The following is a 15,059-nucleotide window of genomic DNA, read 5'->3' on the forward strand; positions in this document are numbered from 1 at the left end:
ATATTCGTATGGGAGGCGAGGTATCATTTAGTGAGCTCATTGCTCACAATACTTCTAGTTATCACTTTTTTTTCACAAATTATGTCAAATTTTCTTATAATAAATACTTTTGTAATATTTGGATGAGATGGATGCGCTGGCGCGCCGACTACAATTCGCCACCTAGAACGACGACATACCGTTATATGTATTACATATCAGACACGCTACAGGGTATCTTTTAAATATAGATTAATATATCCTTCCACTTTGCAGAAATGCCACCAAAATATGTGAAATAGGGGGTGTACCACCATTTAAAGAAGGGGTAACAGGAAAAGAACAGATGATCTTCATAAAGGCCATCCCACAATCACTGTCATTGAAACTTGCCGTTTTTCGGTTACGAATGTTAAATACATCCGTATTTGAATCGTAATTTGGATTCTCCATCTAAGATTTTCACATATTTAAGGATAATCCTGGAGTGCTGATGAAACTGGATTTCAGACTGGAAAAAATGATAGTCCCCCCACCCAAACAAACACACTTTTTGCACACATCACCAAAGGTATAAACAGGCCTTTGAAGCAGCGATCATGCATGCATGCGTGTCTACTTTGAGTTTACGAAAAACAAATACCGGGATTGGTTTCATAGTCGATAAAGTTTCTTTTAATTGGTAGATACTGGCGAGTATTATAGTCTTATACAAGAAAAATGTTTATTTTATTAAGTGTTTATTCCAAGAAGAACTGAAATAAATATGATTAATATTAACAAATTTAAAGCAAAATGATATCATAAACTTGATTAAAGCAGGTTGGTACAATTGTTTTTCTAATATACAGTATTTTTCATCTCTGAACAATCTAGAAATATAATAAGGGCTATCATTCATGCAAGAACATGTATATTATCAGAAGTTTTATAAATTTTAAATGTCAACCTATCTTCTTCATGTATCTTTTGCACACCACATTTCCGACGTACATTGTCTGGAAAAAAAATATTGCACATTAATAATTATTTACGTAACATATTTTTAATGTTTTCCTATTATGTCACAAATTAAGCAAGATTCACTATAAACCTGACGAATGCTGAATCACACCGAAATACTACCATACCGGTATTACAACCCGGAAATAGTTGTATCAACCGACGGAAGCCGGTACATGCAAGCAATGTACCACTTGAAAAGGTGGTGTTATAATTTATATTTTAATTTGACCATAAATTGACTTTTTAAAAAAAAAGTGCTTATGTTGATTTCTTCATAAAACATACATAAAAACAGTTGTTTTATCCTATACACTTAATTCCACCCTAAAATTTCCGGGGCCAATGTCTTGTGGTACATGACGTAAAGTTATATTTGAGATTGCTAATATTCGTTTTCTACACAGTTCTAAGTTGACCGCGATTGCTCTTCGCAGACTAGATATAGGATCTTTTTTTTAATGACATCGGAGAAATGATGTTCATTCTACTCATTTACATATTCGTAATACTGGAGCTATAATGGCGGCATAACTTGCAAAAAATTAAAACCTTTTTCGGATAAAGTTCTTCCGCCGATGTTATGATTTATCTTTATATCTTCTACTGGAAATAAAAATGATGTTGATGTTAAAGTGAAAGTTGCGACCGCCATTTTAGGTCACCTGAGTAACTCAGGTGACTTATTGCTATCCGTTTTCGTCCGTCATCGTGTGTCGTGCGTCGTGTGTTAACATTTGAACATTTTCAGCTTCTTCTCTAAAACCACTTCACCAATTTCAACCAAATTTAGTATACAGCATCTATGGGTGAAGGGGAACAAAAATTATGAATTTTATGGTCCCCGCCCCCCTGGGGCCTGAGGGGTGGGGCCAAAACCACTAAAATTATTGCAATTTTTAAAAATCTTCTTCTTTACTCCTGGACATCAAGCAGGCAAACTGTTGGCATGAATGTAATGAGCATTGAGTACTCTACCAAAATTGTGAAATTCATGGCGCCAGGGTCAGGGGTTCTGGTGTTAGGGTGGGGCCCTATTGATTATATAGTGAAAATGCATTAATTCTTTGAAAATCTTCTTCTCTGCTCCTGGGTATTAAATAAACTAACCAAGCACATAGTTATGATGAGCAAGATCGAGTGCCTCTTCCAGAATTGTGAATTTTATGGCCCCAGGGTCATGGGTTCTGAATGTTAGGGCGGGGCTCTATTGATCTTATAGTGAAAATGCATTAATTCTTTGAAAATCGTCTTCTCTGCTTCTGGGTATTAAATAAACTAACTAAGTACATAGTTATTATGATAAGCAAGAGTTCCTCTTCCAAAATTGTGAATTTTATGGCCCCAGTTAAATAATCATCTTTCCATTTGTCTAAAAGATCGATTTCGTATTATAACATTAACAAAACCTACAATATTTAAAACGTCAATATTTCATGTCCTGAATTAAGTGACCTTATCATAAAATAAGATAGGCAACCAGGATCAATTATTTATCATACCGATTTTTGTAAGAATATTTATCAGGCTTTACAATTTTTCAAAGTGCGTTAATATGGTCAATATCAACGCAATTTGAAAATAAAATTATTTTTTCAAAGTGCGTTAACTTGGTCCCAAATTAACGCACTTTGAAAAAATTTTTCAAAGTGCGTAATTTTTCAAAGTGCGTTGTAAGATGGCAAAGTTCTTCCGCCGATAAATAGGTGCAAACGAATGTTTATTTTTACAATCGCGCTAAATTCTACGTATATATCCATGGCAGGGGCTTAAAGAAATAAATCTTCTTTATAAATTCAAGAAATGGTATAATTTGAGTGTTTGCAGGATCTTATGAATATAAATGAGAAGTAAATCACGTGGGAGCAAGCTCTGAAATAAACTGCACATCATTTCTCCATATGTGTTCAATATGTTTGTGAAAAGAGCAAGTATTATTCTTACCAAAACAATTTCATCGCCAACTCTTTCCTTGTGAACAATCTGTTCCTTAATCTTAGATGTCGGATCTACAGGGGTATTTATCATTTTTAAAACACCGTCCTCGTACGTTGCAGTTGCCTAAAAGAGAATTAAGTGTTTTTGAATAATAAGACATATTTTCCAAATACAGCAGCGACAAAAAAAACTAAAATATTGGTTGTGAAGTATAGAACATGGGATAAAATAATCTCCCATATCCATCTCGTTGTGTGTTTTTATCCCCTCGCCAAGGCTCCAGGATAACTCGTTGGATAAAATCTTTATCTAACTACAAAGTACTTGATTAAATTAAAAAACAACAGAAAAGTAACAAGTATTTTAATTGCAAGTGACCCAACCACGTTACCAAACCAGTGTATCATTTTAACCATCCTATAGATCAAAAACATCTCCGGTAGGGCTTTATTTTAAACGTCTATTACTTTGCTAAAACGTAACTGGGACAAATTTAATCCTGCAGTATATAGGTTAATAATTTAAGTTCTTTGAAGTACTATATAATAGTAATGTAATTAATAGACAATCAAACAACTCTAGACTTCCATTTTATTATTAGTAATTATATTTGACCGCAAGTTTTTTTTATCAACCAGTTTCATCAGAGTACTAATCCATTTGCTTTAAAACACAGACTCTTTGATTTCTACTTCTTTCATCTCTTCATCTTCCCCTCGTTATTTCCTATGATTTGCCATAAATCCGCCGAATATTAACTTACATGCTTTTCATACCTTCAGAGATATTAAACAAAGTCATTAAATGCTCCCATTCCGGGAAAATGGTTCAAGTTACCTTCATGACTGTTTTTTGCATTTCTTTTAGGAACTCCTCGTTAAGATTAAAGCAGTCTTCCTGGGTGAAAAATCCTGTTTTCATTACTATTTTGATTTTATTGTTACTTTCTATGCTTATAGTCATTTCCGGTTTCGCTAGAGATGCCATCTTCCTGAGGGGTAAACCCACACCTACAAAAGGTTGACAAGGTTACATTACACATGCAAGCCTTTTTAAATTATTAGAATGTAAAGTGCAAAGATAAAGAAGTAAGAACTTGACAATTAATCGACACATACAAGGGTTGTCCTAAAAAGAGTCAGGAGACAGGAAAAATAGTTTAGTTTCTCTTTGCTTAATCAAATTAATTTTCCTGTTATAGTAAAAAGCAACATTTTATGATCATGCATTTCAAATTTCATGATAATATCACACATTCAACAAGAAAACAAGTTTAAAATAAAGAAAGCATATAAAAGTGTACATCGGCGCACGAAAGCAAGCGTAAGAATTTACGTCTCTTATAACGTCATGATCAATTTTTAAATACAACCTCATGTGCTTAACACGTGTCTCTTAAGCATCCAATTATTTTTATAAAAGTAAAAAAAAGAAACACTCTTGACTGAAGGACTCATTTTAATTTACTACTGTCCATTTTAACTACTGTCAATTTATTAATCAGGATTGTATTTCGGTCGAAAAATCACCTTACATTGTAGGCAGCAGAAAAAACACAATGTTTGACGTCGGTCGTGGCCCATAACGTTCCCCCCGTCTGCTTTTGACAAACATTACTCCACTTCACACAGGTGTAACTATATGTGGTATAGAGGTGAAAACTATCATTGAATCTTATACCATTTGAAAAGATCTCTAATAGGTTATACTGTGTAAAAGCATTTCCGTTTTTTTTTTTCGTGTCTGATGTGGATAAAGAACATTCAAAATAATTAATCACATCCCCATGCGCCGCTAACGCGTTTGACGACGTCATTTTCGGCAAACCCAGTTCCGACAACACTTCAAAAATCACGACACCAATATTTGCCTCTGATGCTATTTATATGAAAAATTGACATTTTTTTTATTTCAAAAAGTGACATGTCAAGTTAATATATAATAAGATTTTTAGTCACATTCACACACACATTCACACTTCCCCTCTGATTTTAAACAAAAATGAAATATACTCAACAAAAAAAGTTAAGGGTTATCAAAACCTTCATTTATAATTTCTACATCGAAAAAGTATATTTATTCAAAATGAATTACATAGTTTCCTCTGTAAAGTTCCTACACGTCTGATAATATAAAAAACTAATGGTAATTGTTCACATGGACAGAAGAACAAGATTACCGATTATGGATACCCTCCTATTCAAAGTGAATTTCCATATACAGTAATTGCATGATTTGTTTAATTCAAAACTGACAATCATCCAACAACTCTCAAAACTTGGTATGGCCTCCCCTTGCCTGAATAACAGCCCTGCATCGCCATTGGAAACTTCGAATGAATGAACGGATGGTTCTTTGTGGTATCCAATCCAATCTTTCTAAAAGAATAACTTCAAGTCCATTGGTACTGCATGGAGCAGGATACCGCTGCTGAATTTGCCTTTGAAGAACATCCCAGACATGTTCAATAGGATTGCGGTCTGGTGACTTCGAGGGCCACTACATTCTATACATAGTCTCTGTCTCAAGGTACTGGTTCACTATGTTTGCTTTGTTTGGTCTGACGTTATCATCCATTAAAACAAATTCTGTCCCTATTGCATCGGCAAATGTTCTTGCAATTGGCTGAAGGATATCATCTCTGTATCTGATACCGGTCAGTGCTCCATTTCTGATGATGTACAACCCCGTGGACCTCTGAATAGAAAGGCCTCCCCACACCATAACAGAACCTCCACCAAAGCGATTATGTTGAGCCACGCAACAGTCACTAAAACGTTCATTCTTCTGTCTCCACACTCGTTACCTTCCATCATTAAAATCCACACAGAATTTTGATTCATCACATCAGTTTATAATAAATTTCAGAATTGAAATTTCTTTTACTTAACTACAGTTATATACACAACCCTTAATTTTTGTTGTTGAGTATATTAAATAAACAGTATTTCATTCAAGAAATATGTAAAGTTGGTGTTTTAATAAATGTTTATAACTCAAAAATATTAATCCACGGTGACCATAGATTTTCAAAATTGTTCATTGTAAATTTTTGAATTGATATGCATTTTTCTACTTTGTACTTAAGAGTTAAATGATGTAGCAGCCCAGTAATCATAGGTATTTTGTTCTGCTTTAGACAAGAAACAATATATTGCTTTGTATATATATTAAAAAAAAAGGAAATTTATCACCCTATTATGATAAGAAAATGGCATTTCACCTAAAATAATATTGCATGTGTTAAATCCAACTCTTTTAGAAGTTTTTGTAAATATGTGCATACTAAGATTACTCCATAGTGAAGAAATTTTTGTACAATTCAAAAATATATACTGAAAGGAAAAAGAAACGCATATTTTACTTTTAAATTAAATTAAAACTATTATTTCGAAAATGTTTTCAAGTATTGTTATCAAACATTTTAATTCATCTTTAATCTACAAGTTACCAAAATCTTTTGTGACTTTGACTGATAATTCCTGAGTTATTGAAATTGATATGTCGATACCCTCCAAAATTAAAATAAAAATTCTCATAATCTCCCTTGCACATTGATAACAGCCTTGACTTTCCTGTGCATTGAGTTCACCAGAGCATTTATCTTTCTCATTTGATTATTATTCAACTCTTCCGACAATAGTCTTAATGGTTGATAGAAGCTGTATTATTCCAAAGCCAACATATCCCCCCGCCAAATGAGTGCCACGAATTTTCATTTTAGGATAGAATTTACAGAATCCAGCTGGTTTGGTACACGTGAATGTTATTGAGAAAGTCTCGACAAACACTGGCTACATTTTCCCAGTGTGAACATGCTAAAAACATTACGCACACGACGTGTACGTGCGCGCGTGAGAGTAAAATCGACGTAAAAGTTGCCAAGCTCGCGGACCAAATTTTAGGGTGAAAATATTGGTATGATAGTTTGCTGTATAAATATCGGTTTCAGTGATAATACCTTGACAACAACCGAGGTGACATGATGAAAAGCCCTGTCTTGATGTGACGTTGTTACGCGTCAACGTCACCGCCATGGTTGGTTGGAAACCTTTTAATTTACTCTCTGACAACTGAAAAACCCTTTCTTGTTGAAAAGTTTAGAACAAACTGCACAGCAACATCTTGTTGCCTTTTTATTCACTTACGCAATTCAATTACTGGAACCATTGTAACTTCCGTCAGCCATACCATGATTGCATGAAATTTATACTGATTTCAAATGCGGAAAACGATGTCTATAACTCCAATGCATCGATTAGCACCACAAAATGTGATCATAAAATTGTCATCATCAACATACACGTGTTTTTGGCTTTTTTTTCCCCTACGTGACGCCATACATTTCATGGTTATGCAATTTTGACCAGCAATTTTAGTGCACAGTAATCAAAATACACATTGACCAATTTTCATAATTTTCGGCCATATAGTTAAATAAATTTCGCTATTATGCTATTATGCGTTTCTTTTTCCTTTCAGTATATGTTGTGTTGTTTCTATAATAGATCCTGTTTACAAAAGGTACAATGATCATCAGATAAAATATTTATTTTCTTCAAATAATATTTCACTCGAAGGATTCTATGAAGGATTCTATATTGTAACCATTGAGCAGAAGTATCCACAGTTGTTCTAAAACAAACCTTAAAAACATCCTGAACACAAATATCAAGTTCTAAAAACACTGATAATTAACGTATCGCCAGCTGTCAATCACAACAAATTTTCAACCAATGAAATAATTTCGTTTATTCTGCGCGTTCAGTAAAAACTTGCTCCGCCATCTGCTCCGACAAACAATCTCAGTGGGTTGAGTGGTCGACAATAAACAAATTGAACAAATAAGTCTATGATGGTTAAAAATATGCAGTTGGGGAACGTGTAATATCGCTGACAGGTATCCCGAAAGGGAATTATGGATGTTTCGGGACCGCCATGCTTTGGGACGCCGACGTTTCGAGACCTGACAACACATTTCTGGACTTGGGTTTACACGTTTTGGGACCTCTAAATTAAATATTTTGGTCAGGAAATGAAATAAAACTCGTTTACTTGTTTGTTATGTTTATACATGTATACTTTCTTAGTTTGATACACAAAAAAACCAGTATAAATCCATGCACAGTATACACGGTATAGAGATTCATTTGACAGACTGTCTTTGCGTTAAAAATAAAAAAAAAATACGAATATTCGTAAAAATTCGCAATATGAATAATAGAGTACATGTATGCTTAATCAGTCCATAACACTTCTACATATGTGCATGTTTTACCCTCAAAATAATTGTCAAAATACATACACATTTTAAAAGAGAACTATACGCTTTTTGAGTTTTTAATTTCACATTTATCGTGTTGACTTGTGTCTGAAAGTTACCGGTTTTTATGACCAGTTATTATTGCATATGTATGCAGGATTAAGTTTAAAACTTTTATTTTTCACTTTAAAGAAAAAATAAATTCGAATTAATCTGCATATTAAAAATGATTCTATTTATCGCTGAAAATTATTTTTCTAATTACCCCCCCCCCCTCCCACTTATTACAAGCATTATTTAATTTATTAAGAACACCATCATGTATTTGCAAAATATCGAAATTATTTAATAACTTCACTTTTTATATAAAGACATACATTGTCATTACCGGTATTATAATCAATATAGTGTATCTGTAACGAATTAGTCCGACTTTGTTATATGAGGGTTGTCCCAGAAAAACACGAACTTTGTATATTAGATTTGTATACATAATATATATCTGACCATAATTATTCAAAATCTTCATGCACTACTATATATTATTGCTTAAAAGTGTGCACATTTTGCACCAGGACTTAAAGGTAAAGAAGAAAGTTTTTTCCAGAGTTGATATTATCGGCGTCCGAGAGATTTACGGAATGACCATTTGATTCGGGAAGGGGAGAGGGGCTTGCAATTAATTTTTTTCAGAGACAGAGTCAGATTATTTATTGTCGTGTCGGTGAAGTACGGATGATTTATTTCCAATGGCATATTATTTATTGGCCGCTTCACTGAAAAAGTCTAACAAGCCAAAAAAAGGGGGGACAATCCAAGATTATTGTGGAGGTGGTGTGGGCATATTATTTATTTTCTTCGATTTGAGGACATATTATTTATTTCCAAAACTGATTCAGCATTCAATTCCTTTATCAGCCAGACACCCCCCTTTAGAATCAAAGGATCGTCCCGTTATAGATAGGAACTAAAAGCATGTCTTGACAATGTCGTATGGGTTTTGTATATTATTGCTGATTTAATAAAATTATTACTTTACAAATTGAATGAAAGGTCGTTGTCGTAATTTATCATTTACATGTACCCACATTTGCAGTCGCAATGTGCTTCTGTCATTGTCGACATGGATGTTTACAGTATGAGGGAACTCGGACTTCATCATGCTTCGATAAACTTTGCCAGAAAGGGATAATACGGAATCATTTTTTAATATTTTAAGTGAATGAAATATATGAAAGCTTTTATAAAAGCATTTGCCCTTTGTTTTGTCTCAAAGTGAGTTCGTATGGCAAATATTTTGCAGCAAAATCATCAGGAACTTTGGACAAGTCAACCGGCGTCGACTTATACCGAGTTACACGCTATGTTGATGATGTCGGAGCATCATAGGAGTTATCTCCCATAGCGCGATGGGCGGAGTTTGGCGATACGTTAATTCCTGGTTCCATCTAAATATTGATGTAGGAATGACATTGTTACTATTCAATATTTATAAATTATTTTAGTGCACTTTTCATATACAATAATGTTTTCAAAATAAAAAGGAATAAAAGGGGTACATTCCCTCTTAACAGATGATTTATCTATAGATATTGTTTTTAAAAAACCTGGATATAGCACAGATATCTTATACCATTTGTGTCTGATTGGATAAAGAACATTCAAAACAATTAATCACATCCCCGTGCGCCGCTAACGCGTTTGACGACGTCATTTCCGGCAAACCCAGTTCCAACAACACTTCAAAAATTACGACTCACATCAATATTTGCGTCTGATGCTATTTATATGAAAAATTGACATTTTATTAAGATTTTGATTCAGGATTCGCTGATATAAATATGAGTTTAATGCTTTACGTAGTAAAAAAAAAACACATACAAATGTAATTAGTTATATGTGTAAATTATTCCGAATTTTGTTCGTGCGCCGATAGACCATATCGGACTTTCTATAAAACGTATTATTAATATGAACGTTGAATAATTAAGAACTCATTATTTTAAGGAACATTTAATGTACTATAGATATCCAAAATTTGTTTAGTAATTGGTTAAACGTGTACAAAGGTGTAAACATTGTCTACGACTTTCTGGAACAACCCTCTTACATATGAAAAATTCTATAATCTTTTTTTTTTTGAGCTGTGAGTACTTTTCATCGAAAGGTACTATTAAAGTACAACGGGACTTAACTCCTGCAAGTAAGAGCTACCGGTATAACATAGACTTATAGATCTTCCTTTTCTCTCTGTTGTTTTAATCATGTGCCTTACCCACTTCGTTAAGAAATTCCTGAAAATTTTCACTTCTGTCTAATTTCCAAACACCCACAAACTTCTCTTTAATTTCGTCAAGCGCCATTATTATTTTAAATAGTGTTAAACTTGTCTATCTCGTTATCGCTTCATTGGTTATCTTTTTGTTTACTTATTTATCTTAGTGTTTGAGATTACTAGGTTCAAATATTCATTCCTATCAACATACCATAAATGGAGATTATTTCAAAAGCAAAACATATTTCATTTTGTAACATCCTGTATATGAAGAAGTGCCCCAAAATGTGGACATTTCGGTAATAACTTCAATAGATCTATGGTTTGTCCCTTAGAATAATCTAACTGTGTCTCTGGACAAGTATTCACCATGGTTAGAATGCCTCTAATATACTCGCTATGTAGCACAAAATTGCAGAATGAGAATCGCTTCAAAACAATTTTGAAGAACGCACAAGCATTTGCATTTAAAAAAACTATCAAAGTAATTAAAAGTAACCTTTTTGAGGTTGTGTATGCCTTATACCTAAAATTAATCCATATGAAAATTGTTCTCAACGTCTTTTTCTCACTTCACAATTACAAACGATTGACATTTGTCAGTAGAATAAATAGGAAATTGATATCAGATTCATACCAAAATGAGTCCCGCCATATGACATGCATCTACAAATTACCGGTATGTGCAAAGATTTCGAGCACCTGCGATGAGTAGTTGCTGAGAAAATTACGGCCAATTATTTTATATGTATGGTACGGATAAATAAGAAGTTGATATCGCATTTGAACTAAAATGAATTACACTATATGTGGCATGCCTCAGCAAAGAATGTGCAAAGATTTGCTCAGAGTAGTTACTGCTACCAAAATTCGTTATGTATTATACGGACAGGCGCACAGGTAAATAGGAAGGTGACGTCAGATGTGAACAAAAATGAGTTCCAACATATGCACACCTACTAATGTTATTGTGATTTAAACTCAGTTATAGGGTAGAACCGGTTTTATAAATAAAATTGGCAGTAAACAGGAATTGCTATAGTCTGTTTCTTTTGAAAACGTCTTGTGAAAATTGTGTTTCCAGACCTTTCTGAAAGACTTTCATGATTTTCAACAGAAATTGGTGGCTTAAGAGGGAGGGGTAAATAACAATTAATATATCTTATTCTAGTTTACTGCAAAAATTACAGCTCACCAGCGACCGATACGCTGGAAAAAATGTGTAATATCATATACAAAGACAAACGTTTGTTTACCTGATATGGCTATTGCTATTAATGCGCACGGAGGATCTTACCACGAGCAACTGACCAATTGTTGATCGAATACGTTTACGCTAAATACATGTTTACATGTTACTTCGAACACGTGGTTCCGGTCAATCTATGGTCATGTCAGTGAGTGCAAAATAAAAAAAAGTGTTCTTATTAACAAAATGCAAACATTAGAAACTATGAAAAATATCACAGGCGCTTTTAATTTGTTGTTAAATAGACAAGAGGCCCACGGGCCTTATAGGTCACCTGAGCATTATGCAACATTTATCTAGTTATTGAATTTGATTCATGTTTTAAGCCAGATGCTATATGACATTCACAATTTTGAAAGAGGCACCATTGATCATCATAACAATACACTTAGCAGTTGCTTAGCTTGGTTACTGAATACCCATATGCAGGGTAGGGGAACAAAAATGCATTCCAACTAACCAGTAGTGCCCCTAACACTGTGACATAAACCCATGACCCTAGGTCCACACATTGCACAAATTTCAAAAAGGCACCCTTAATATAAAAAAATAAATGTTTTATAAATACAAAAGAGCAGATTTCAAACAAAAAATTCATTTTCAGTATATAAGTAGAGCCCCCACCCCACCCCTGACCCTGGGGCTTTGAAATTCACAATTCTGCAAGATTAGGGCCCTTGCTCATCATAACTATAAAGGTAGTTAATCTGCTTTATACCCAGAGACAAAGAAAAAAAATTTCAAAGATTTAATGTATTTTCATTATATAATCAATTGAGCCCCCGCCCCCCTAACACCAGAACCCCTGACCCTGGGGCCATAAAATTCATAATTTTAAAAGAGGCATTCTTGCTCATCATAACTATGTACTTAGTTTATTTAATTCCTAGGAGCAGAGAAGAAGATTTTCAAAGAATTCATGTATTTTCAATATATAATCAATAGAGCCCTGCCCTAACACCAGAAACCCTGACCCTGGGACCATAAAATTCACAATTTTGGTAAAAGCACTCTTGCTCATCATAACTATGCACTTAGTTAGTTTATTTAATACCTAGGAGCAGAGAAGAAGATTTTCAAAGAATTCATGTATTTTTACTATATATAACCTATAGAGCCCCGCCCTAACACCAGAACCCTTGAGCCATAAAATTCACAATTTTGGTTGAGGCACTCTTGCTCATCATAACTATGCTTTTAGTTGGTTTATTTAATACCTAGGAGCAGAGTAGAAGATTTTCAAAGAATTCATGTATTTTCACTATATAATCAATAGAGCCCCCTCCCCTAACACCAGAACCCTTGACCCTGGGGCCATAAAATTCACAATTTTGGTAGAGGCACTCATGCTCATCATAACTATGCACTTAGTTAGTATATTTAATACCCAGGGGCAGAGAAGAAGATTTTCAAAGAAATCATGTATTTTCACTATATAATCAATAGATCCCCGCCCTAATGACAGAACCCCTGACCCTGGGGCCAAAAAATTCACAATTTTGGTAGAGGCACTCATGCTCATCATAACTATGCACTTAGTTAGTTTGTTTCATACCCATGGGCAAAGAAGAAGATTTTAAAAGAAATCATGTATTTTCACTATATATAATCAATAGAGCCCCTTCCTAGCACCAGAACCCCTGACCCTGGGGCCATAAAATTCACAATTTTGGTAGAGGCACTCTTGCTCATCATAACTATGTACTTAGTTGGTTTATTTAATACCCAGGAGTAGAGAAAAAGATTTCCAAAGAAATAATGCATTTTCACTATATACTTATTTAGCCCCGCCCTAGCACTAGAACCCCTGACCCCAGGGCCATGAATTTCACAATTTTGGTAAAGGACTCAATGCTGATTACAATCATGCAAACAGTTTGACTGCTTGATGTCCAGGAGTAAAGAAGAAGATTTTTAAAGATTGCATTAATTTTAGTGGTTTTGGCCCCACCCCTCAGGCCCCAGGGGGGCAGGGATCATGAAATTCACAATTTTTGTTCCCCTTCACCCATAGATGCTTTAGGTCAAATTTGGTTGAAATTGGTTCAGTGGTTGCAGAGAAGAAGCTGGAAATGATCAAATGTTAACACACGACGGACGACGAACGACGACGGACGAAAACGGATAGCAATAGGTCACCTGAGTTTACTCAGGTGACCTAAAAATACATATATATAATAAAATGTATACGTAGTTATACGTAGTTAGTGTCACGTGATAACGTGTGTTGGCCAGAGAATCCACTTGACAATTGTATTCACCGATAGTACAATAAAGGAATTTATCAAGCGTAAAATTCCTGTAGTATTTGTAGTAACCCATAATGCAATTCTCATTCAGCTGATTTGTCAGTTTAAGTCACATTGGTGCCTCATTTGCTAATCTGACGCCCAAAATATAGTCCCGGTTCCCATGCAAAATATTTGTCCAAAAAAATCTTAATTCATGACAACAGAAAATTGTATCATAGAGAATACTTATAATTTAAATTTGAATGAATTCAAGAGAGATCGATTGAAGTACATTTCTACAGAACAATATTATAGGGTGGTGAAAACTAAAACGCAACATAACTTTTCTGTTTACAATGTCTCCACGTGCTAGTCACTTCCTAGCCACATTTCCGTGAAAAAATTTAACATATCTCGCTGTAGTCTCGCTAACTCTCACCAGAGCTACTGTCAGAGCTACTCTGAACTCATCGGGTTTAAAAATTTGCAGAACACCAGAAAAATAAAAGGTTCCGAACACATTAGTAGGGGTGATATGGCATGCCCCAGCAAAGAATGTGCCAGAATGTCAAGCATCTGCGATTAGTAGCTGCTGAGAAAACTGCGACCAAAACTTTGTTTCAGACATAAATGGGTAAAACACTATACCCCTCTTCTTTGAAGCGGGAGTATAATCAGCTCAATATCTGCACACGTTTAGAAAGGAGTGCAGAAAACCAAGTGGGGCAGAGGGTCGGGTGGATAGACAGACGGATACATAGACTCAGAGGAAACCTCTTCTTCCCTCCGGTTTTACCGGATTACAATCCGGAGGGAACATGAATATAAACCCGGGACTGAAACACGTGTACATGTACTTGTTTCTGTAATAAATCGCGGAGTATGGAGTTGGTTTTTACTACGCGGGTTCGAATCCCACTGTGGGACGTGGAGACTGGTCCTTCGGATGAGATCTTATAAACCGAGGTTCTGTGTCGAAGTAGGTTCTGGCATGTAAAAGATCCCCCTGCACAATTAATTAAACTTCATAAAAATACTTAGAAGCAAAGATACATGGCGGGTTCCAGTAGGTATTTAACCAAGCCTCTTCCTTTACTCCTCATAATCACTAAGATATTAAAA

General features: G+C 34.6%; 1 protein-coding gene across 1 annotated transcript; it reads right to left on the reverse strand.

The window, feature by feature from the left end:
• Nucleotides 1–759: 759 nt before the first annotated feature.
• On the reverse strand, nucleotides 760–10,585 carry LOC134250016 (fatty acid-binding protein homolog 1-like). The gene is made up of 4 exons (XM_062732358.1): nucleotides 10,458–10,585; nucleotides 3,757–3,929; nucleotides 2,926–3,042; nucleotides 760–977 (listed from the first exon to the last, which is right to left on the reverse strand). Exons 1-4 carry the CDS (start codon nucleotides 10,543–10,545, stop codon nucleotides 924–926), a joined length of 432 nt encoding a protein of 143 aa, XP_062588342.1. The 5' UTR covers nucleotides 10,546–10,585; the 3' UTR covers nucleotides 760–923.
• Nucleotides 10,586–15,059: the final 4,474 nt, after the last annotated feature.

This window comes from Saccostrea cucullata, unplaced genomic scaffold, assembly GCF_032062105.1.
Source record: "Saccostrea cucullata isolate Sc308-1 unplaced genomic scaffold, CSIRO_AGI_Scuc_v1 ctg505, whole genome shotgun sequence".
Lineage (NCBI taxonomy): Eukaryota > Metazoa > Mollusca > Bivalvia > Ostreida > Ostreidae > Saccostrea > Saccostrea cuccullata.

Coding starts and splice junctions, on each gene's coding strand:
- LOC134250016 (XM_062732358.1), bottom strand. CDS start 10,545: ATGGCGCTTGACGAAATTAAAGAGAAGTTTGTGGGTGTTTGGAAATTA. Junction 3,930..10,457: donor GGAATTTCTTAACGAAGTGG/GTAAGGCACATG, acceptor AACCTTTTGTAG/GTGTGGGTTTACCCCTCAGG. Junction 3,043..3,756: donor TGCAAAAAACAGTCATGAAG/GTAACTTGAACC, acceptor ATTCTCTTTTAG/GCAACTGCAACGTACGAGGA.